The sequence below is a fragment of the Mycteria americana genome, chromosome 10 (assembly GCF_035582795.1).
Source record: "Mycteria americana isolate JAX WOST 10 ecotype Jacksonville Zoo and Gardens chromosome 10, USCA_MyAme_1.0, whole genome shotgun sequence".
Taxonomy (NCBI): domain Eukaryota; kingdom Metazoa; phylum Chordata; class Aves; order Ciconiiformes; family Ciconiidae; genus Mycteria; species Mycteria americana.
Window position 1 is genome coordinate 9,067,899 of NC_134374.1, and position 25,674 is coordinate 9,093,572.

The 25,674-nt window shown below is 40.4% G+C and overlaps 1 protein-coding gene across 3 annotated transcripts in view; it reads right to left on the reverse strand.

Annotated features, from left to right (window-relative positions):
- Positions 1-12,982: 12,982 nt before the first annotated feature.
- The window catches only part of CHRDL1 (chordin like 1), a 48,076-nt gene continuing 35,384 nt past the window's right edge, over positions 12,983-25,674 (reverse strand). For all 3 annotated transcript variants that reach the window (XM_075512833.1, XM_075512830.1, XM_075512832.1), the window contains 5 exons: positions 24,280-24,454; positions 20,635-20,829; positions 18,707-18,874; positions 17,450-17,539; positions 12,983-16,186 (listed from right to left, as the gene is read on the reverse strand). In XM_075512833.1, coding sequence (XP_075368948.1) covers positions 16,056-16,186; positions 17,450-17,539; positions 18,707-18,874; positions 20,635-20,829; positions 24,280-24,454 — 759 coding nt within the window. In that variant the 3' untranslated portion in view covers positions 12,983-16,055. The remainder of the gene's footprint in view (positions 16,187-17,449; positions 17,540-18,706; positions 18,875-20,634; positions 20,830-24,279; positions 24,455-25,674) is intronic.

Consider the following 25,674-nt stretch of genomic DNA (forward strand, 5'->3'; position numbering starts at 1 on the left):
GTAGTCTGGATTCCCTTTCTCATGCCTTGCTACCCTTCCGTCTGAATAGGCTCTGGGAAATAATAAGAGCAAACATCAACTCTTATGTTAGGCCAGCTTCCTTAGAGGTATCTGCTCTGCAAACATTTCCTTTGAAAAAAGTAAGAAGTTTGCCATGTATATAAACAGAAGTATCTTTAGTTTTAGCAACATGGACGGCTGCTAAATTGCGTTTAAATTGTCCTTGTTTAATTTATGTTCTGTGCTGTCTTCCTTGTATATATCCCTTAGTTATGTTTTTGTCAGTTGTGTTTCTTTAAATGTATTATAAATCTGTATTTCCCTCATAAACCAGTCTGGAAAAGGGCATCTGTACTGGAAACTGGTTTTAGTGACTTGACACTTTGGCTCTTTTATGTTGTGAAACGAGTTTTAATTTTCTTAACATAGGCCAGGCATGGTACATAAACCTCTTCCCCCCCAGGGAGGCTTTTATGTTTGATTCCTTTAGTGGCAAAGCTTTTGAATTTCTCCCCTTGATTGACTTGATTATGATCTTCCCAGTATATATCCTTCATGTTGATGAATTCCTGGTAGGGATCCTCAAAGAAGTTTACAAGCCTCAATGCTAGATGAAACAGAAGAATTAAATTATCCCTGCAAAAGCTGCTACTAGTGAAAATAGGAAGTTGAATATTAGTGCTGCAGATTCATTTATTCTTTGGGTGTCTAATTTGAGATACTGGGGAAAGATGCATTTTTAGAGAATAGGTGCTCTGAGGTTTCTGCCAGGTGACTCTGAATCTGCACAAACTCAGAACCCAGTTTGGAAATGTAGGTCAAAACCCCTGTAAGCGTTGTCCTGGCTTACTCTGCTCTTGTGCTTTGTTAATGCTGGGACAAAGTGGATCTAACCATCCTTGATGAAGGTCTTCTACTCACTTAGGAGAAAATTGTTGGTAGAATCTCACTGCTGCAGGGAGCAGCTAATCCAACAGTCCGTAAGAGAACTAAGCAGCATGCAGCCACCATGGGGACGTCTTACAGCCCTGAATACCCATTTTGCTAGAAAGAGTGCTGCTTGGAGTATATACAGGGCAGGCAATGCTTCTGTCTTCTGTTACTCAACACGTTGCATCAGAAGAGGCTAGATTTTGCACTAGGAAATGTGTTCAATTCTTCAGAATCTGGTTGACTTCCTTAATGATTGGCTCTTGCGGGTCATTGCTGCCCAGCTTCCATTCGGCTGTAAGCACTACACACAAGAAGGCAGCTCAAGTCGTCTTGCACCTCGCTTTGTTCACTGGCATGGACTCGGCCACACAGCATCAACACAATTGTCCTACTCAGTGTCTTTTTTAGGTGAAAGGCAGATTACCTGGGCATGGAAAATGCTGTTAGACCTGACCACGATGACATAAGGGCGATAAATAACATACAGTGACTATGTACCATATCTATCCGCTTACTTATATGTTTGTTCATGGTAGGTGTGGCCAGGGGTACTCTGAGATGCTGTTCCTAGAGCTGAGACAACCATGATGAACTGAACAACTCTGGAATATACATGTCAAGAAACAAAACCAGGGCAAGATATTTTGACCCTAATATAGTTTTCATTGTTGGATTTCTAGTGTAAATATTCACAATTTTTTATATTCAGGGAAGAGAATCTTTATTGACTCTGTCTAACAGTTAGTAAGCCATCCTGATCAAAGGATGAGTAAGTTTTGGTACTCAGCTTTATAGTCTTTATGGACAGATAACTTTTTGAAAATGAGCGCTTTTATAACTGATGCAAGTTGGATGCCACAAATAATCTAGCAGGGACTTAAGGAAATTTGGCAGATAGGTAGTGATAAGTCTGGGTGCTGCACCTTTAGCTGTAAGATGCCAGCTTTGCACAGGAAGGGGCTGAGAAGCATTTCCAGTAGGAGACTGGAGACAGGCAGACCTGCTTCTTCCCCTTTTGTGCTTTCACACCCATTCTTTGTTTTTTCTTAATGTAAAATAAATAGAGAGCTGGTGGAATGGGGGAGAGAATCGGAAGTGTAAAAGTGAGAAAACTCATGGGTTGAGATAAAAACAGTTTTAATAACAACCACCACCAACAACTAATTGTAAGGAAAAAGAAAAAATAACAGAAAAATAAAACCCAAGAAAGACAAGTGATGCAAATGACAACAATTGCTCACCACCAACCGACCGATGCCCAGCCAGTCCCTGAGCAGCGGCCCCTGCCAGCCTCCCCCCCAGTTTTATTGCTGAGCATGACGCCATATGGTGTGGAACATCCCTTTGGTCAGTTGGGGTCAGCTGTCCCAGCTGTGTCCCCTCCCAACTCCTTGTGCCCCCCCAGCCTCCTCGCTGATGGGGTGGGGTGAGAGGCAGAAAAGGCCTTGACTCAGTGTAAGCACTGCTCAGCAGTAACGAAAACATCCCTGTGTTATCAACACTGTTTCCAGCACAAATCCAAACCATGGTATGGGACCACCATACCAGCTACTGTGAAGAAAATTAACTCTATCCCAGCCGAAGCCAGCACATTCGGAAAAGGAAACTAAGTGGAGAAAGGCAGGATGAATGTAATATTTTTCACAATTTTTTTTTCCTTATCAGAAAACTATAGTTGAGGCTTTTTCACAAATTAACCCAGACAGGCTGGAGTTAATAAGAAAGAACTGGAAGGGCAGACAGGAGAGGCAGAGGTACAACTGGCCTGAAAACAGGCATAAATTTAGGCCTGGACATCTATGTGTATAAATGCTTTTCTAAACACATAAAATAGAAATAATACAGAAATGAAATACAGGAAAGCATGAATCCCTCACAGTGCAGAGCTCTCTCTCCCTCCTACATTGGCTTTAAGTCTCTCAGCTGTTGTTTGTCATTGTTGTTAGAGCTGGCTGAAAATTGTCCAAATTTTATGAAAACTGTCATGACCTTTTTTCCTGACTTGACAAATAAAAGGATGTTTTTTCAGGGTGGGGAGAAGTGTTATTATCTCTAGTGAAAGCAAGTTTATTTTTTTTAAACTGTTTTAATGGTTGTTGTTTCTATTTTGGTAGATCTGTGTGTATGGAAAATGATGCCAGAATGCTAACACTGCATACGGCCAGAAATCAGTTCTGATTTGCTTCTTTCTTGCTGTCCCATTATAAAAGTGAAATTATTAGGGTTTTAATTATTGATTATCTTATTCACATAAGTTTCTAATCTATTTTTAACACTCTGCACTCCTGTGTGTGGTCTCCTGCAGCAGTGTTTTCAAAGACTGCTGGCAGAAGAGATTTTTTTTTTCCCAGTTTTGAATTTGCTGCTATTCAGTAGATCAAAGAAGGAGAAAAGCAAGGATTTGTTAAGATCTTGGGGTGTAGCTAGTTCCCGGTGGTAACTTTTTGACCTTAACATAGTGGCACACTTACATCACATCCATACCTGTTTTCCTCGGGAACTCTTGCTGACTTTTGCTGCGTATTGAGACAAATCCATGATACAGAGAATTAGGATTGTTTTTCCCCCAAATCAAAGGTTATTAATTCTATAAATGGGTCCAAATGAAGACCAGAACATATCTAATACGGAGCTATATTTTCAGATGGCAGGACTAATAAATGAATGTGAATTGCATAAAAATAATTTCAGGGAGAAAATCTTGAGTTAGCCACAGTTTTTGGAATTTGCAGGCCAGAGAAATGACCAGCATGAGAAAATATTTCTCCATGCAGTTTCTGGTGAGGTTCTGATGTTTTCAGAGCTTTGTACATATTTTCAGACCCCAAAAAATGAAATCGGATGATCCAGATAAATTCTGGGATTTGCATTTTTGGAGTGAGACCACAGTGAAGTTTGAGATGTCTTGTTTGTTTGTTTCAGCATGTGCTGGGGATGATCTGCTCGATGACAGTGAAACTTGAGCTGTAAACACTGGGGCTTGGCCCAGTATAGCTCTTATAGGTAGGACTGGTAGATACCTGCTATCTGCCCTTTCCCCCAAGGGCATCGTGCTGTTGCTACGCCATATATATTGACATTTGTGAACAATTTAAGGGAATCATTTTTGTGCTGTGACCAGACGTGTGGCTGTGAATATTTCATAGTCCACTCTAATGGTTGTGGTGGGGGAAGTATGTCTGGAAATAAGGTTCACCCTACAGAGGAAGTATGCCAAACGTGGGAGCCAAGACCACAGCAAGAAGGCTTGCATGCAAACAAACAATGAAGTGCTGCACAGGAAACTGCTCAAGAATTTGCAAAGTCAATTGACCATAGTTGTTCAGCAAGACACAAGACAAGACTGGTGTGGTGGTTTCTTCACCCTTTCTTTTCCATTATAGATCCTTTCCTCGTGTTTGCCATCTGCACAACTGTGAAAGTTCTCTTTCCCCTGTCCTTTGCTTCCTTCCTTCTTACCATCTGCTGTCGGGAGTGAATGTCTATGTCTCAGAAGGGTAGATTTGAGGAAAGCAGAATAACCACTCACAAACATCCAGCTCTCTAAAACCACAGGTGCATTGTAGGAGTTTCAGTCATTGTTTTGCCTCATTTTATTTCTCCTTTTATTCTTCAGGCTAACTTTTTAACAGCAACCTTTGCCAATAAGATGACAAGAAAAAACCACTGTTCTCCAGTAGCCTTTAGCGTTTTTGAGTTGGTGGCCAAAACTAATTGAATTTGTGGAAAGAGCAAATCATGAGGAAAAATGCAGATGAGGTAAGGGAAAAGCTTCAGGGACTGGACTAGAATGTAGATGAGGGAAGTAAGAGCCTGGGAGTAGTCAGTTCTAGAATGGCTTTGACTTTATTAACGAGTGTGAATTGAAAAATATATATTTATTATTGCCTTGTTTAATGATGTAGTGTGTTAACAATTTAACTGTCACCTAGAGGCACTTTCCTGAATAACAGAATAGGCTAATGGGACCAGTGCTTCCCCCCTGTACAGTGTGACACTGCACTTTCTCCGTTCAGCTATGCTCTTTCTTTTTGGCACAAGTTTATTCAAAATGATCATCTGTCTCCACTGCCTTTTCACTGATACGATCAACTGCATAAATAAGATGTTTGAAAAGAAATGTGCTTTGCAGTCTGAGGGGCAGAGGAACTGAACGGCAAGGAGGACTGACAAGCCTAAGGAAAATGATAAGGCCTGTTAGCAGGAGCAGTAGGGGCAGGGAGGAGAATTAGGGTGGATGGTACAGGGCTGAGACAGCTGGGCAGAGCAAGAAGCAGAAGGCTGAGTGCAAAACAAGAGTGCAGCTTCAGGAGTAAACACTGTACTGAACAGGAGGAATATCACATTGGTATATGCTGGATGTGAGATTGAATTAGCTGTGGTGGTGACCTGAGGATTATATAGTGCTACAGCTTCTGCACAGTCACGTGGATGAAACATATACTGCACTGGGCTGCCTGCAAGTACAGTAGACCTCCCCATTCCCCCCCCCCAGTAAATCTGCCTCTCGTATAATAAGTTAACAGGTTTTTAGAACTTCCTGAATTTTTTCTTGCTGGGTTTATCACCAACATTTTGGCAACATATTTTGTTAAGGAAGAATATCCATTGAGAAAATGGATATTTGAAAAAGACTCAACATATAAATTATGGAAATGCCCACCATGGTACTGGATGACTCCTGTAGTTCTCTTCCCCCCATCCCCGTTCTCCTCGGTGGGGCAGGTGAGCTGTGTCTCTCAAGATGCAGCACGGACAGGTGCTCCCGTGGTGTGTCCTCTCTGTGAGAGCAGGTTGTGCGTGATGGGAAAGGTGATCTGATGAGGGAGACTTACAGAGGAAAGTGGGATCATAAAGTATTTGGACTTCAACTCTCGCGGGGTACCAGAGAGATCCTCCCTTGTTGTAACAGGCTGGCTGTTGGTTTTCTTCCCGAGCTTCCAGATTTTACATGGAAAGCTTTTACAGTGACAGAATGTTTAGCTTTTTAATAAAGACACGCATTCTGCACAACTTCCTAGCATTCTTGGACCCTCTTCTACCATATACATGGGTAGGTTTGGAGTGTTTACGTGGCTACCACTGATCTGATTCCCAGGGCCCACTAAAAGGGAGTGTATTTCAAAACATTTGGCTTCTCTTGGGCAAAGGAGAAATTGATGGTAAATGCCTCCAAAATGTGAAAGCCTTAACCCTTTGGTGCTTTAAAACCCAATTCCCATTGGTGCTAACCTCCCTTTCATTGCAAGATAATGAACCTTCACTTCTGTTATGTGTCCTCACCTTCAGCGTGGGTTCTCTGCATAGCTCCCGTCGTGGTCAATTATCTGGCAGGAGAGGCCCACAGCAGCGGAGACTATTGCTTAATTGTTATTGTGGGATCCTTATGCAATGCGCAGTTGCTGGGGCTCATTTACAATTCTAACACATCCAGCGCGCCCTGCATCAGGAGTCCTGTGAACTGGACAAAAGTTAGAAAGTGGCAGCGCTGTTCCTGGCCAAAAGCTCATTAAGATAGACATCTCCTGCTAGTGAACATCACACAGATGACACAGACAGCTCACTCCAAATGAGAAACAACCTTTTGTTCTGCCTTACTAGGGCTTTCAGATAAAAAGAATTTGAGGCTACTCAAAGGGCCAGCTGTGATATGAAGGGAACAGATTTAAAATAGCTCTCAGGGGCAGTAAATGCTTAATGATCAGATCTTTCATTGCTCTTGGAACATTTGAGGAAACTCAGCCAGCTAACATTTTTGTTGATTACTTTAACAGAGGCCCTTTGTTCATATTATCATGCAGAATAATTAAGCCAATGCAAGCAAGTCTGCTTAGCTATATACATAATTAAAATGTTAGGCTGTGATTAAACAGACTGTATTGGCACAGAGAGCACCTATTCACTTCATAAAAGAGTTCCCTCACTGCCTTAAGCTTGTTTTCACCCTATTTTATTTGTTATTATTTTGGAAAAATGAGTTTTATACAAGATAGGTAGTGGAAGATGATGTGTTTCCAGTGAGGAGTTAATGAGATTTTATAATGGAGAAAAGACATATAAGCATATCCAAAGTAGTTAGCTCATAGGGCAAAATTTAAGGTGTAAAAAAGAGCACATCAGCCTCTTTTAACTTACTTAAAAGCTCATTTTGAAGGGGTTATGTCAAATTTTCTTATTTCCTCCCTGATTTTGGCATCTCTTATGCAGTAGTCAAACCTTCAAATTGAAAAGTTTATGATGATGTGGCACCTGAAGCTTTGTCAGAAAGGAAAACCCTTTGATCTATAAAACATTTTAATTAAATGCACTTTCAACTTGTTGGACTACCTGTTCTAAGTCAAAAGCTTATTGTCAAACATTCTGTCATTCTGAGGTCTCCCAAGCATAATCATCAACTTTCTTTTGGGATTCTCTCTCAGCTGGCAATTAGTGAAAATAACAGTTATGCTGTTGGCAGGGGCAGACTGGCTTTTCACAAGTTTTTGCAGAAATGGGCCAGGATCTTTTTTAATTTCCAGGGCAGCAGAGCTGGAATTTTACCGTTTCTCCCAGCTAGGGCACCAAGAGTTCTTAGGAAGCAGATTTTGGCTCTCCTACTTGTTTTGGTCACAAAATCTTGTTTTACCGGAATGTTTTCAAAGCAGGATAGGTACAAGAAGAAGGTGTCCTTAGCTCTAGGACTGGAAGGGTGCTGGTAGAGAGGAGACACTTGATAGAAATCAGGTTATTTTGATACAACTGAGAAGTCTATATTTTTTTACTATTTTTTTGTTAATATATGTTAGGTAACATATTATAGACCAGTAGCAGTAGCTTTAAGATATGTTGGCTGATTGAGGCAGCCCTAGAAGAGATCCTGGGGTTCACCTTGACTACATTTCATGTATTAGACCAGAGCAATCTTTATTTACAAGCAAGGTCTTTGGATGCATTTTCTGAGATGGAAATAAAAGCTAGTCTGCTGGGTTCATCCCATTGCCCTGAAGTAGAACTCCAAGTGACAACTACTCTACTCTCTTTACAAATCCTCTGGGCTAAGCAGTCCCCTGGGAAACTCTCTTTGGAAATCTATTAAGATTTCACAGGTTGTTCAGCAGGAGTAGCAATGAATGATTTGCAATGGCTCTGAAAACTGCAATTTAAAAAGAAAATGTGAAGATGAGAAAAATCTTTCTCCTTACACTTATAACAGACAATGTCATATTTTTCCTAATTTTTTTCTTGTGCCTTCTGTCCAGATTGAAGTGCTCATTCCTCTATCGGGTCAGATGTCCCTCTAATGTGCAAATAGACTGATTTACACAAAATTTGATCTGATAATTTCCTTTGAAATCCTACTTGATGTATATTTTTCTACTGAGTTTCACAAAAACCTTCAGAGTTTATCGTGACTATTATGTAGATTTACGGGGAAATGTATTTTAAGAGAACAGTGGCAGACAGTGAGTTTCTGGTACGTTTGAGCTGTGTAATCCGAGATCTGGAGAAGCCCATTTGCCTGTTACTGGATTCTTGGGTTCAAGAATCTTCCAGCAGATTGATTTTGCTGGAGCTTCATTCTAGAGCTACGGTTCTAGCAAATACTCCTTTCAATATTTTAATCATAGACAAAAAGATAAAATGTCTCTTAAGAAATATACTACTTGGTGGAGAGGCCAGGAAAAAGAGCTCCAGTTTTCAACATTTAGTATTCAAATGCAGTTTTGCAGTTGTCAGGAGTTTCTCTGCTCCTCAGTTCCTCTAGGGTTTGCTTAACTTCTTGCTTGAAAAGTAAATTAGTGACTACATTTTCTTAGGCACTCTATGTATTAATATGAGCTGTGATCATCACGAGCATGGTAGTTATGATAGCTTTGTCTTAATAAGAGTGATCTCATCATGGACATCATTTAGATGGGGTAAATAATTCCCAACACATGCTGACTACAAAGAAATTGGGAGCTGGTTACAAGCTGATGTCATGGGAAGAGCCCAGTCTCTTCAGCAGGGACTCATCAGTGCAAAGGTCTCTAAAAAATGACTGACTTCAAATTAAGAAGAAAAATCAGGGTGGGAAAAGCTGTTTTAACTTCTTAAGTCTCTGTAGGCTTTGACCATTATCATCAATTGAATCTTTCAGTTATTTATGACTGCAAAATAAAAGAGACTCTAGGCTGAATGTTCTTTGAATTCATAAAAAATCGGCAGTTTTTTCTTCTCACTTGTGAAAACAATCCATAATTTATAAACTAAGTCTTTCAAGCAAAATAGCAGCAGGGTTTTTATTTCCAGAAATTTAGCACATTTGCTGAAGCTCAAAATAACTTCTTTTTTTTTTTTTTTTAATTTAGACTTGGTTATAGTAATTTACATAGTGTGAAGTGAGTGAGAAGGGCTACTGGTAGGATTTGGTTGCATGATTTTACAACTGGTTTGCATTAACATAAATGGCAAAGTTAAACTTATTGGATAATCAGTTCTGATTGTAAACATCCTCTAATGTTTTTTAATGCTGTCATTGGACCATTTTTGAAAGGATGCCACTGTCTGGCTAGATCTAAACCCAAAGATTTTGTGAGACTTAGCTTATGTGAATATAGAATATGGCATTCAAAGCAAGGAAATATTTTCTAAGAGCACAGAATTGAAAACATGATCTCAGATACCAAACCAGAGCATTCTGGAACATATCATCACTTGGAGCTGTACATGTGTCTCTAAGAATAATTTTTTGTTAACGAAATAACTGTATTTACAATTAAATCTTCCTTTTTCTAGGAAGAACTTTGGGAAGATTGATTAGTTGGTGACTGTCATCTATTAGTGTATAAGATAGTTATGCAGCTGTAACTATAAATACTTCTACATAATGTCTTTTCATTCACTAATGAAAAAACTGGCCCAAGAGCACACTTTTCTTGTTTGATGCTTTTATAGCATTTCCCATTCCACCCTGAGTACACTCGAAAAGTTTATATAGGAACTATTTCAGTCTCTATTGAACTGCAGCTACCTCAAACTGCCTATTTAACAGCACACAACCTGGCCGTGCTGCACAACACTTTAGCACAGGAAATGAAAATAAATACCATATTAATTTCAAGCTAGATGTTTTAATGGGAAAGTCTAAATCTTCCTATTTAGAGATGTGGAACAAAAATACCCCGGTACATAAACCTTAAGCATCACTTGACTCCTATTTATGCCTCTGAAATTAGGACTCAGATTCATTGTCCCATCCTAGCTGTTGGCAGAGGGGAAAACTGAGCTAGGGAAGTACAGGCTAGAGAAAAAGTGCTGGCTAACGAACATTAAGTGGCTGGGAATCTGTGAAAAGTATAAAATGTGCCTTTGGTATACACTAAATACTAGAGCACACTAAAATGTGTTTAATGCCAGTACAGTATGTATCAGTATGAGTTCTTCAGGGACCCCTTCTTAAAGGGATTGGGAATTTTGCTATTCACTTCAGTGCGACTAGAATGCAGTTTTAATTTACCTGATTTTGTGGTGTTGTGATCCTGAAACAAACAAATAAAGAAGAGAGAAACAGGAGAAGTAAATCTATAGGAGATAGAATTGATCTTGGTAGGGAGACCAACTAACTATGGGTGCTGTTTGGGAAGCAGTTAGCTACACTTAAAGCTTAGCGTGAGGTACTATCTCTGTCTCTCGAGCTGAGGTCATTTGAGGACAGATTGGGAATTTTTCCTTTTGAGTGGTAGTGAAATCAGGCTCACTGCCTTTTCTGAACATGCTGAACTGTCATCCAGTGTGCCTACATTAAAAACTGTTTTGCGGGGTTAAAATCAATTATTTGTTTTTGCTTTGGATGCTTTGCATTCTTGCTCACAGTTGGGTTGGTGTTATGTGAGAAGGGCAGGGTTGTGGGTTCATACTCATATACTTATGTAGTTGCAGACATACTTTGCCCAAGAAGTAAAACAGTCCAAAACCTCAGATCAGAAGATGAAGACATTTTTCAAACCCCAAACAAAAGCAATAAATGGAAATAAGGATTAACTTTGTCAATTTTCACCCCTCCCACAATAAATCTTCCAAATCTTGGCTTTTATCTTAGATGGATAACACAATAGGCACCAGAGCACACCAATATTACGCAAATACTTCATGTGCTATCAATTATTTTGGAAGTATTCATCATCTGAATTGTGAAATGGTTTGACCTTTTTTTTTAATGGAGAGTGTATGAAGATGAGAGTGTTAGGCTGACACATTCTTTCTCTTGTACTTGTGTAGGTATATTTAAAAGTAATTTCAGAAGAGCACAGCAGTGAACAGGGCTCTCCTCTCGGTACCCAGCCCCTCCTGGCCTGTGGAGTCATGTGGAGTCAGAGGTGATCTGTGTTACATGAGAGGGGGATAGGAGTGAAGTGAGAAATAAGATTTAGTGTGCTGCTAAAAAGTGTTTGGATGTTAGCAAAGCCAGAGAATACATTCAATGGGGATGCAGCTGTGCAACCCTGACTGTTAGTGACTTTCAGTCTGCAACTACTAGGAAGGCTAACGTCCCTCAGATAGGCTTGGAGAAGGGGGCTGGTACAGGAGGAGAGGAGAGGAGAGCAGAGCAGGTATGCATGCCTAGGCTGTGTCCTCATGGAAGGGGCTCTTGTAACAGATGCCTTGCTAAAATAAAAAGGTGGCTAAGACGAATATGCAGGTTGTGATGAAATAATAGAAATTAATTTGACAAAGAATTTTCAGAGACATCTTGAATTTCAGCTATGATGTACTTATCGATTCAAAGTGATTTACTGTGGAACTGCTTTGAACAATCATCTTTCCCAAGGCTGATACTCTTCATTTTAGTTACACTGATAGACATGTGTGAGTTAATGTTTTACACTTTTTTCTTATGTTTCTTAAGACCATCTCTTTTTAGTCATTAGCACAGATTGATTCCATCAACATTTCCCCAATTATTTTGAGCTTCAAAATATATATTGCCCAGAAAGCAATATGTCTCAGTTGTCAATGCTTGATTTCTTCCTTAGTTGGTTTCCATATATGGAAGTCAATGCTTTGATTTTCAAAATTAATTATGCTGGGTAGGTGAAAGCTGAATTAAATTGGGTATTTTCCAAAGGTCAAACATATCTCTGAGCATATATATATTGCAGGTCCTATGCTGTCTCCCCAGCATACTATTGTTGCCCTACTAAGAAGTCCTGAAAGCAAACAGTTGTGGCTCTGGATTATACAATTTAAATAAACTGATAGTTTGAGCATCCTGCTGATACTTCTAATTTGTCTGTTTGCGTTACCCAGGTTGTCGTAATTTCTATAGCTTTTCAGCTTAGCTGGGATGAGTGCTAGTGTAAGCTGGTTTGCAAAATTCTACAGAAGACATTCCTGAGAGAAGACCCAAAAGAACGAACTACTGCAGCGCTGGGGACACAGCTGTCCTGCTGCAAGCTTTACGTGTCTCATTTTCAGGCGTAGTGAGCAGTCAGGGCTCCGTGTTGACCCTGTGGATGCCGAGTTACAGCAAGCTTTTACTGCCTTGGTCTGAAACTGAGTTAAATGGGAGCAAGAGCTCACCAATATACTACTACCCCTATAGATTAAACACTGCAGTATATTGCAACAGTTAATTGAAGCAAACTTGTCTGTGGAAGGCCACACAATGCTGCTGAGTTCACTGGGACTCCCATGAGTGCACTCCACAGAGCTTCTCAGGCTCGGTTGTAAGTGATGGTAAGTCAGGACTGCTCATAACCTACAAATCTCTCTTAGGTTTTTGATAAACTGGCGTCTTAGGTGCACTGCTGAAGTCCATGTGGTTTAAGCTCACACTTGAAGTGTTAAGGATGCAGGTGAATGCTGAAGCCTTACTTTGCACCCTGTCCAGCAGTCTAAGTCTTGAATCTGACTCTTCCATAGCTCAATACCTGATTCTACAGCAGGCAGCCACGCACTGCACCCAGCCGGGCGCGCGGGTTCAGGCTTTCTCTGAGGTGGCAGCAGCAGGGCTGCAAACAGGGAACTGAAACCAAACATCTTGACCAAACAGCATCATACACAAAACATCTTGTTTTATTATCAACTTCAGAGTTTATTAATTTATCAAACCAGGTCAAAGTGATACAACAAGTACATAAATAAGTACCGTAACAGACATACCTCCCGTGAAGAGAATGAAAAACACGACACTGTGTATTTTGTTGTCTTAAGTGACCAGAAACTGGAAAAATGCAACACTGCATTTTACTAAATGATGCTTATGGGTTTTTTTTGCTTTTCTTAAAAAGTGTTTATTATAAAATAAATACACAATCTGGATTCCACCTGTCCTGTCACAAATAAAAAAAGCAGGTTGCCTTCTTCTTAAAAAACAAAATTACAAACACTGTACAATTTCCACTTAGTCTTTTTTCACCAGCTACTGCTACAAACAAGATGATGCCCGTGAGGTGAGAAATCAACTGCTGGTCTTCCCACCAGATAGCTACAGTTCCTCAGAACCTCTTCCTTACAATGACTTCACCAAAGGAACAATAAGGTTAATTCATGACTTATTAGAAGATTTATAATAAAATTCTGCCCTTCTGCAGCACATTTCAACCCGGTAGATGCCAGGTGCAGTGGGTGTTGCTGATGCCAAACTGCTGCTGCTACAGTTACGCTGCAGTAACCTCTGGTGCAGCGAGGTCTTAGGACCTCAGGATACAGTACACCCCTTTCAAACGCCAGGACAGGATTTATGGAGGCAGAGGCTACAGCCCCATGGAGAGGTGCTGGGACAGTTCAGTTCACTTCACTCTCCTTTTAATGAACAGTGAGACAGCACTTTAGATGGCCAGGTGCTTGTTAAGCCTGTGCTCTATAGCATGGTATCAGTGCTACCAGGTGCCCGTGCCCAGGCGCAGGCAGCGGGGCTGCAGGGTCCCCTCTGAGGAGAGCTGAGGGGCTGCCCCGTGCCAGGTCCAGCCGGTTCCAGCCGGTTCCAGCCGGTTCCGCAGCAGCCCCACCGCAGGGCAGAGCTGAGCCCTGTGGCAAGGGGCCTCAGGGAAAGCGTATTTGAGAAAGGGCAAAACGAAAGGGGAAAAGTGTGAGAAACAGCCCCGCGACACCGAGGGCCGGGCAGGAGGAGGGAGGAGACGCTCCAGGCCCCGAGCAGAGCCTGCCCTGTGGCCATGGAGGGACCACGGAGTATTTCCTGGCAGCCCATGGAGGCTTGGAAAGAGACCCCCGTGGTTCTTACTGATACTAGGTGAGAGTATTTCACCCTTGCAAATCCAGGCGGTTGCTGGAGGAGCACCCTTTTTGGTGTGTTTTCCTCTTGTGCAGTGGACTGCGTTGAGTGCTTCATAGGGAGAGAAGTATTCCTAAATTATCTGCTCTTTGTCCAGGCCTAGGGACAATGGGGTGGTTATATACAGGCAAGACCACTAAGGACCTGAGATCACCCTGTATGTGTTCTCCTAATTCCCTTCAGCCTTTTCTTCACCTTCATGTCTGTTCTCCTCACTTGCTCCTCGTTGTTGCAAAGCCCTGCCTTGCGCTCCTCCTGACGCTGCAGGCAGCACAGGCAGGACCTGGGTGGCACGAAGAAGCCTGGCCCTGAGGCCTGCACTGCAGAGGGAGACTGCCAGGGTTTGCTGCTCAAGACAAGGATCCCCTCAGGATGGTGAAGCTCTGCCTGAAATGGGCTTTTGGCCTTCAGCACTGAGCTGTCCCACACCTTCATCCCTTTAGAAATGGGTACACCCTGGAGTGCTGTCACTGGCAGAATGACAAACCTCAAAATTCTTGCTGTCACTGTTGATTTCACTCCCTGTGAAGACCCAGCCCCTAGCTCAGACCATTTCCATAAAGCTTTGTTTCCTAGCCTGTGTTTGAACAGCCATATTCCTGCCTGCTTGTGGAGTAGAAAATGGGAGCAAAAGCAGGCAGAGTCACTTGCTTCTTGGGATTTAATTCAACATCACAGCCATGAGGCAGTGCAGTATTTTGGTGACTCTTCAGAGAAAACATTTTTTAAATTATACTTATACTTTTTCTGCAGGTGAGAGCCACCTTTCTTAAGCACACTGTAGACATGCTATACTAAATTTAACAGAATCTCTCAGATTTGTTTTTCACAAAGATAACAGTTTTCACAGAGCTGCTGTGTTCTAAAGGCCTGCTGTAGCTGTTTGGTGTTTGTCATGGGAGAGAGCTGTCCTTGAAGTGTGAGAATTGAGAGGTGACCCTCAGAAAAATGCAGAAGATTAGGTTTGTAACAAATCAGAACAAATAAATTAAGCACTGTCGCAACTCTTAAGGAGTTATTAATCGGGAGGTTGAACCCTCTAGGTGTTTTGAAAGTACCCCCAGTACTTCACCACCTTCTGCCACATCACTTTAGAAGGCAGTTTATCAGCCAAGACCATGTGTTAATAGGGCCCAGAAGAATGAAGTTATTAGGGCTGTGATAGGGAGCTAACAGTTCACATTTTTTAGAGAAGTGGGTGGAGGAAACAGTGAAAACCACTTAAAAGCGAACATTTGCTCAAATTGCTACAAAAATATAGTGATTGCCACTAACACCTGCTGTTCAGTTTATGGACTCGGTTTGCTCAACTACAAGACATCATCCCAAAGGCAGGCTGCTTAGGAGTTTGTTAGTTTAAATCTGTTTTTTATGTCTCCAACACAAGTATTGTATCACTTGTATTTTTCCTCCACTACTAAAAAATATCCATGAGTCACTTCAACACCAGAAATGGTATAAATTCAGCACAGGAAATAATGCTCTCCATAGCTCCTGCACATTTATTAGGTGTCCTTCTTTTCGTTAGTTTGAGTAACTTGCCAAATAATAATAATAATTAAAAAAATGTTCTGTTTTCTCTTTTTAACTTGTAAAGAAATGCACCTCTGGGAAAGTACAGTCTCTCTTTCTCCTTCCCCCACCAGTAATACAGAGCCTCCTAGTCTTTTGGAGGAGATATTTGAACGGTTGACACAGACCACTACACATAAAGCAGCAAATTTGCTGTGCACGATGTGAATAATTACTGCATTATAGTTTTGGTTTTTAGGGCAACTGTTGACTTAAGCAAAATAAGCCTGCAGTCCAGCTGCAGATCCAAGTTTTCATAAGTTTTCTTGTGTTTCTCCCTCCAGTGCTGTCTCCCTTAACAGTGACCCTTTTCAGACTTTTCAAGGTACAAAACCTTTACCAGATCCTCGAGCTCAGTCCTGCACACTCTGCTTTCACACATTTGGCTGATCTGAGCTTCTCCCTCGCTAAATATTTTCCACTGGCCTGAAAACGAAAATACAAAGGAGACAGATACTGACTTAGAAACAGGCATAGGGAACTTCGAAGACATTTACAAGCACTCTCCAGACCAACTAATTCACAATGGTCAAAGAGACAATGTGCAATCCTCCCATGGAAAATATTCCAAGTATCTTACAATCACGTAACATATTCCATGCAAAATATCTTTGTTAAAAATAATAAACAAAGACCAGAATATTATTCCTTTCTTTATTAAGTAGGACTGTAAGTTGGCCCTATTTATTCAACCATTTATGACGTTGGATACTCTGCTTTATGACAGAGTGATGTGAAAATTTAATTTTGATGGTAAACTGAAGTATTTAAAAGTTGGGAAGCAACAAGTCTAAGTGTTTCATGCACTGTGAACTCTGCCTACCTCTGTGTAATACAAACTGTGTTTGCTGGATATTAATATTTCTATACGTTTTTGATAATGTTAATAGAAATGCCTGCTGTCCTGGTAACTAGAATACTATATTACAGATAGCAATGACAAGCCAGAAGGCTGACAGCAAAAAATTAGGAAATTTTTTATATGAAAAGGTGTCTGCTTCTCACTAAGTTTGTATTATCAAGAATATATTATTCCTGGGAAAAATACTTCCTTGCCTAATTAGAGACCTCAGAAAAAATGCCAACTTGTAATGCGAAAGAACTGGGAACTAAAAATGTCTATACCTTAATTCAACTATCGAATTAAGTGTCATATGCCAAGCTGGATGAAATGCGAAAAAGAAATTGAATCAAGAGTGATAAAAGAATTACATGTCCTTTCAAAAGACAGATTTTAATAATGAAGATAGTGTTAAGAACATAGGAAAGGCTTCTTTCAAATGTAACATACATGTATGTAGGAGAACTTTAATCATCTCTGATTTTCTTCCCTTCTAAATGACTTTCTAAAAAATTGGGTAACTTGACATTAAATAAATCCAAATTGTGCTGCTGTGCTGACATTAGTCATATTTCAGACTTATGGCAGTATGGGCAGAAAACAGCCTATCTTGTATTTTATCAAAATTACAGAGACTAAGGCAGCATGGACATGAACTACTGTTATATGTATCTATATTTTAAATTGCTGTATTTTGATTATTTAAATCTAATCTGATAAAATATTGGAGCCATGTACTGGAGGAAAAATTAGTACGTGTGTTTGACTGTGTTGAGTAAAACAGAATGTTTTTCAAGGCTATGATTATATGGAGAATAGAAACCTGAAGAGGTCAGAATTTTACTTACTAAGGGTTGTCCTTGTTATCTGCTTGAAGTAAGGAAGTTCTTCAAATTCTCTCTTGGACACCTTTTCAACATAGAAGTGACGCAGGATCCCTTCAGCAAAGAAATGACAAGTGTGCGTTACTGGAAATGTGCCTGTTGTTCTAGACCTGGGTTGCTGTCCTGCCTTTATGTAGAATTACTGCCATGTCGGGTCACCTTGTGAAATAATCCTTACCAATTATGTGGATTTTCAGCCTATTCTTTTTTATTCTGTTTGCCACCCCCCTGGTTTTTTGCTACTCCCCTGTAAATCCTTCTGTGGATTTATGATTGCGGAGAGTTTCTGAGGAGTGTGAGAATTAGCCAATTCTTTTCCAACATAGCTGAAGACTTCCTTAGTATGAGTAAATGTAAGATTACAACAGAAGCCAAAATCCCAGTGTCTTGGAGAAAAACAGTATCATTTGCAGTCCGGTATCATTTTGCCTGTCATGAGCTAGCAGGCAACATCACTGTCAAATCATCACAAGGCTTTGTGGCTTCTTGAACACACACGGTAGTTATTAACCATCTGATCCTCTGTGACTTCTTTTCTGCTCGCACTTTGGGCTTGGCTTTGTGCTTTAAAGTGCATTCTAGAGATGTATCATTTCCGTGTAAAGGGCTGCACTATATGAGGGTTTCCTATGAGGATCACATGCTTTTTGCTTCCAGTAGATTAAGTAGATAGGATTTTTAGGAGGCTGGAGATAATTTTTATTATACTAAAAGTTCAGGATTTGCAGAAGTGCTTGGGCTTCTGAGTGCTTTTCTATTTTTTTCTAATTTTACCAGTTAGTCTAGTGAAATATATTGTTTCCATCCTTAACACGTTTTTTGCCCATATTCTACGCCATCACGGGTGTAGCGTCACTAAGGCAGATAGGGCAGACTGATTTCAGTGGAAAGCTTTTTGGTCCATCCTAAATAAGATCCTCCAGGCACTTGGTTCAAACCCTACTACCCATTTCTCTGCAATAAATTACACAGGGTATTACTACAACCTGTTTGTCATTGTGCTTTTGCTCACAATGAAGGGTAGGAGTTTGCAGAACTAGATCTTTGCACATTATTAATGGTTTTTGTACAGCAAAACTTGAGTATGTTGGAAGTGGCTGTAGTAGCAATATCCTAAATAGCCAGAAGAACAGCAGTCTCAAGATGCTTGGATATGGAAATTGTCCCGGGATTTTAATGGAAGATGATACACTGTTTAAAGAAAGGACTTGCTCAACTCACCTTTTCTAATTGTCCACACATGTATTTCTATTTGAGGTGGCTTTTCAGTCTCTACTGCAATTTTTCTGATGGTTTCTCCTTCCTCTGTGAAAACGGATTCATAGACGGGAAATGTCTCTTTCCCACAGAAGTAATCTTTGTTGTCAAAGGTTTGACTTGGCACTTCTTCTGTTTAAAAAAAGCCCAAAACACATACTACAAATGTGATCAAGTCCTCCAGAATTTACTTGGCACCAATAGCCAAGCAGGTTCAGTTTAAAAGTAGAATTTTCACTTGTATGGCCACTCAAATCCATCTCCAGCTAAGCCCCAGACATTTAATAGTGTTCTATTCTGCTAGGTTCTGATGGCCTGTCTATGGTGGCAAGACAGTATTCATATTTATAATCCAGTTTCATAAGGAAATGAGCTGTGTAAAAAACCATGTGGTCTGTGAAGACTCCTCACAATTTTTGGACCTGTTGTCCACTTTTCAATCGTATCTGAAATAATGGTAGAAGTCTCAGAGGTAATAAAATAACGAAATGAAAATTGGTGGTTGGACAGAGTGAAGAGACCCAAATTAATGCTTTGCTGAGGAAAAGGGCAGGTAGAACCTACAAGGTTTGCATTTTGCTCAGCAGCAGCCAGCTGGCCAGTGCAAGCCTGGGCTAGCCACAGGGCACATGATCTCTTGCCCACCTGGTAAAGTCGTAGAGCATATAAGTAGAAATTGTAATTATTCTGTTAGTAATTGGAAGTTGGACAAGAATGTAAGAGAGATGATGCAACTCAGCAACTCAGACTGCTGTTTGTGGAAAAACCTAATAATTAATACATCTCCACACATACAGACTGCAGGGAGAGGTTCAGCTTTCTTAAAAATTGGCACACAGAATCTCAAAGAAAAAGACAGTAACTTTCTTTTTGCTCTTAATTTTTCTATTGAAGCCTGTTAGCCAGGTTTTGCTGACTGTTCTCATCTCAAGTGAGCCCAATAAAAGCTGCGGATCTCTGAATCACAAGTATCCAAAAGGATCTGGATACACACCTCCTGCCTGCCTACTGCCTCTGCATCATGGTTTTTCCCCGTAAGCAAGGCTAGCAAGAGAAAATGGGAAGTGTGCATTCTGTGAGGGATTTCTGTATACAACTGAACAACTCGTTTCCTCAGAGCATTTCGCCCAATGCATCACCAAACAAACACAGAAATGGACCATACAGATTAGAAAAGAAGTTTAAAGGCACAGAAGGGAACTGGGCACTCCTTTACCCTTTATATCATATGCAACACGGCTCGTCATTTGGCAGACCACCAGCAGATTCATATTAGCAGATTTTTCACTAGTTGTAGGCATTGATTTTAGTAAGTAATGTCTACATAAGTTTAATCATTAGTGCAGCATAGAAACAATGCTAACTTTGTGATAAGTTAGTATTTACTTTAAGGATTAAGTCACATAACTGACACCAATCAATTCATAATCAGGGGTTTTGAATCCTTCTGGTACATTTTAAAAAGCAGAAATGATGTTATCTCCATGCAAATTTCACAAGCTAGAAAATGATTTGAAGGTTCTGTAGGCGCTGCAGTGGGGGAAGGCTGGGAGAGTCTTCTGACAGTAATGAACTTTTTGTGTACGTTTCTGTAATACTCTCTTTGGAAATGAGTGTCAGGAAGTCATACTAACAGTAAAGAGAAAGGCAGTGACTGATCAGAATGTATGTGCCCCCGGCAGCAAGCCCCCCCCATTTGAGGAACAGCATTGAACAGCAGGGCTGGCCAGGCAGCTCTGCCTGTCTCACACTAAGACCTCTGCACACACATCACATCAGAACAACGGGCACAGCTATTGCTATTTTCATCACATCTTATTGTGACCAGAAGGCTTGAGCCAAGCCCCTTAACATGCACAGCAAAAAAGTGGTCTATGATCAACTTTTTTTACCTGGACAGACTTTACAGCATTTTCCTTCTACTTTCTGAGGGTATTTGCAGGGATATTGTTCTGGACAATGAATTTTCTTACATTCTTGTTTGGTGATGTTGCAGGTGCACAACACACACTCTACGATTCCAAAGGCCCGGAGATTAGGATGCCAAGATTCACCATGTGAGTATGTCTTGCCATTTGAAACACAAACTACGAAAGAAGAGAAAAGGAAGAAAAAGTCCAACTGGAAAAAGGTATGTTCACTGGCTACCTCTCTAAGAATATTCATTTGATTCATGCACATTTCTTATCTCTGCTTGTTAACTTTAACTTGGAGTTTCGCTAATTAAAATGAGTCTGAGCCTATGATCACCCTTTTCTGAGCAGTTTTGCCTTGACTCCAACTCTGCTGACACTGGTGTCCATCACTGTTTTGAGGAGAACAGTGAAGGTGGCTGAGTCAAGTATTTGACTAGCTCCTCTCCAGTGCAGGCATTTCAACTGTGCATCATTAACCAGCTTATGAAACTCACTCCTCCTTCCCCTCCTAATCTCAGTCCGCACACAGGACACAGCCTGCTACATTGGCTCTGGCTTCTAGAATTGAATCTGCAGATGACAGGATCATGACATTTGCTACCGCGTCATCTGCACAACTTTTCTTACCATTAGCTGAACACGGCTTTTGCAGTGAGAGCCATGCTGTCAGCAGGATGGATTAGTGCCACCTGGGCCTTTTATTGCTTTTGCATGAGAGTTCCTGCTACACAACACACGGAACAAAGCAAGGGAATGTTGCAAAATCAAGTTTAATGCCCTTTGTGGAAATATATATGTCTATAGGTATATAGAGGCATTTGGCTTTTGGAATCACAAGAAAGCATTAACATGAAAGGATGCATATGGGACTGAAATTTCATTCCAATAGCATCTAAGCACCTCAGAATATTTATTCATCAGTGCCCTCGGGAGACAGAGAAATACCACTGACACGAGGAGAGTGGAAAAATCCATGCCTAGTGGAAGCCAGTTTGGGTCACCCAGCAGTTAATGGGAATTATATCACTTTACACCATGTTTGCATTTGTCCTATAAACCTTGCTCCTTTCTTTTTAAATATTTTATAAACACAAAGAAAAATGCAAACTAATCCTAACAAGGTGAAAGAAAGGGCACTGCCTGATTTCTAAAAGCAACTAAGGCGAAGCTGGGATATGTTGTAAATATTTCCAATTCTTCTAATATGCCATCATTTTTATTAATGCTTTTATTTGTAAAATATGTTCCTATTTTGCCTATAACTTTCAAAAGCAATTTAATTTTTATCTGTAATCTGAAATTTACATCTAACTGGTAACAGATGTGACCAACTGGCTTATACTTTACTGAGTTACTGAGATTTATGGGGAGTGTTCTTTGCAATGCGTTGTCCTTCATGGGGTTATGCTATCGTTTGGTTTATAATTTGCTACTTTTTAACTCTTTCTTAAGACATGTTTTTATTTTGGAGGTAGGAAACAGTTTTGTTTCTCAAATTAAAGCAAATAAAGTGTTATCTGTATACTAAAAACATGGGAGAGAAAACTATAAATGAGAAAACTGGTAAGTACGCAGCTGTTCAGCAGGCTTCTTACATGCTTAAATACAATATTATTAGTTATATTTATGCTTATATGGATTGTTTTTTCCCAGCTAGAGTTTTCCAGATACTTTATGGACATAAATATTTCATGATTTCTCCCTGACAGGGGAAGGGATAATGTACGACATTGTGTAGATGCATATTCTCTCTGTTTTAAGGGTTTGTTTAGCACAGAACAGTTAAATAATTACTCTGAGGTAGCAGATGAAGCCTCCAGTAGAAGCCAAAATTTGGCAAATGACTTCTAGTTCCCTGATGCCCTGTTTTTAGTGCTCTTCATGTTTAGAATGATAAATCTGTATCCATGCAACTGCACAGTATTTGCATGTCAGGAGAATTGTTGTGTGTTTATTTTTTAACTTGTTGAAATGCGCCTCAAGGGGCATGTGCATTAATTAATAAGACACTCGTTAATTGCACAAGAACAAAAGAAAATACACGGTCAGCATTCCTGTTTCCATCATGGGGATATCTCAGACACTCTCCAGGCAGTGAGTGTCTGAAGTTGTGGCAGTTACTATATACTGCATCCAGAAATATGCTATTCGTCTGTATGCTCTTTATTTGCTGAAAGAAACCAGTTAGAAATTGCTTTGACGATGTCTTCATGTGTGAATTACATGTCAAAGATATTGCACTGCATGGAGATTCCTGCTCCTAGACTCAGCATAAAACACTGGCATGCTCTGAATTGTTTTTTCATGCTTGTTCAGGTGGATAATAAAGATCCTATGGCCAACATTCCTTCTGTTAGTTAATACCTTAAAAGATTAGTTGGCCCTAATACAAGGGCTTTTAACTCTTTGTGGGTAGTTTCTAAGTGCATACTGACTGGTATTTGTGGATAGATGCTGTTCTGAACATGCATTTTTACAGCTATTTCTTTTATGGCTTCTTAGGCCTGTTCCTGCAGACCTCTGTTCACAGAGGTACACCCACTGTGGGAACTGAGCATCCCACCCTTTTTATTGTACAAAACCTGCTGTCCCACTAACTGGAGAATTGATATTTTCCCTCTATTTTTGTCCTTCCTGTAATGCAGCAGGAATATGGCTTAGTCACGTTTGGATAAGGTTTGCCTTGGTTTGGCTCAAAGTTCTGCTGTCCCCATAATGTAATATGTCCTATATTATATTGTCAGAAGGCACTAAAGGACTCTTAGAGTGAGATTCATTACCTTGGTTAACTTTGCCTCTTTCACAGCTCAGGCATCCAGTATAGGCTAATTGCCTACTCTGCCTCTAGTATTAGTCATAGAGGAGGAAAAGCACCCCTTGCATCCCACTGTCTCAGACAACTAGCTTAAGGTGGGGGAAGTCATGATATTGCCTTTCTTGAGAATAATTTGCTAAGCCTTGGAGGCAGAAAACTTGATACTATGGCAACTCTTGATACTATGGCAAACTATGGAATTCTTGCCATATTGGAATCTTCCAATATGGAATTCTCGCCATCTTGGAATTCTTCAAACTATGGAATATTATGGCAAACTATGGAAATCTTGATACTATGGAAAACTCTTGATACTATGGCAAAGCTTTATGGTCTGAGATTTGTGGGGCAGTTTAAACATATGCTGTTTACAGCTAGTAAAGTTACAAAACAGGAGACAGTGTAAAGAAAATAACCACGAACAATTTCCTACTGGACAAGTCACTGTGTGAACAAGTTAGCGCATCTAAAGGCATCGTGGTGTCCTTTATGGCACAAAGCACTCACTTCCCTGCTAACCGCTGCATGTGTTCTCAGAATTACATAGCACAATCCTACAAAGTAGTTCAGAGAACACCATGATAGTGTGGTGCCTTTGCAGAGTGAAATGCACTCTTATATGTGTAGGTACAACTGATCTCAGTCAAGAGCTAATTTGGTATCCTTAATAGCTTATTGCTTTTTGCCTCCCTGATTTGCATTGGGTCTCTTGATACTAGTGTGAATTTCCAAGATTCTGCTCTATATTTTGAGAAGGTGATTGATTCCTGACCCAGAATAATACTATAAGAAGTACTTGTCTTTACCTCGTCCGTGCTTATGCTTGTTGTTGATGACGATTTGTACTATTGTTCCTGAAGCTTGCTGGGGATCCGGTAGGACTCCACGGTTACTCCTGGCATTGGGAAATCGTGGAATGTTGACTACCTGCCTCGCAGAGCTGGATGACAGGTCATAGTGGGAGCGATGGTATGAGTGTCTCTGTTTGGAGGCAGAAAGAGAGCAGGAAAGTAAATGTCTCATTCCAATGAACATGGGGAAGGAGGCTGTACTAGAAGCTTAACACAGGCAACGAGAGTGTTGCCACTATCATCAAACATCATTAAATGTAATGAACGGCACCATACTAAATAAAGGCCATTCAGGTTTTGCGGATAGTTAACAGGGTAATGAAGTAATCTACACATACGCAGTTGTAACTCATCTCACCAGACTGTATATGTCAGTGTAGGTGTCTTTTTATCTAAGTTGGTCATCTGAAGTCCCTAATCAGGTCAATGGACAGAGAGGCAATTTTAGAACCTGACCTGTTGTGAATCGCTGTATCACGAGGAGATGAATCACAACCCAGAAGTGCCTATTTCACTCCACCTGTTAAAAATGGTGTTCAGAGCTAGGCATCTACTTTACTGATGTCTACGCTACTTTAAGATTAGATGAGAAGAATTGTAAGCCTGTCTAGTTCTCCTCATCAAAATTGCTTTCCACTGGGGCTCCAGTGGCAGAGCACGTCCAGAATGACTATCCAGCTTCTTGTTTGCTTGCAGCTTTAAACTCCCATGCAAGGCCAGGGTTAGCCTTGCACAGACTGAGCAGAACCTTACTAGAATCTGTCTTACAGACTGGGAAGTCTCATTTTATTTGCAAAGGGAAGTAGTAGTAGTAGTAGTGTGCAGTGTGTTTTCTAGAGCAAAAAAAACGATTGTTTTCAGAGAATTATTTTCCAAAATACCCATGGGCATGCAGGAATAGTGTATATTACAGCAGTTATTTTATAAGGCATGATTCTTCTCACTAATCCAAAGACCTATTGGTTAATTTTTTTAGGTAGTGCACCTAATGCTTAAAAGCTCTTCATATTCTCTCCAAATGCTGTTATAAAAATCATCTCTTGAGGAGTAAGTTGTTAATGGATACTCTTAGCCCCAGAGGTAGTGAAGCCCCTAAAGTAAATATATACATGTGTATATATCAATTGGGAAGTAAGTGTTTGCCGTTACAATTTAAAAGTGATGCTTGCATAGCAAGCATAGCAAACAAAACGCTGTAGAATTTTTTTCTTATAGAGCATATACAACAAAGACCAAATCCAGAGCCCGCAGGAGCTCATGCGAGTTTATAATTCAGCATTATTTATGAATTCAGGTTCAGTTTATTAAAGGGTGGAGGCAGTAGATATTCAGACCGGTTATCATCCTTTT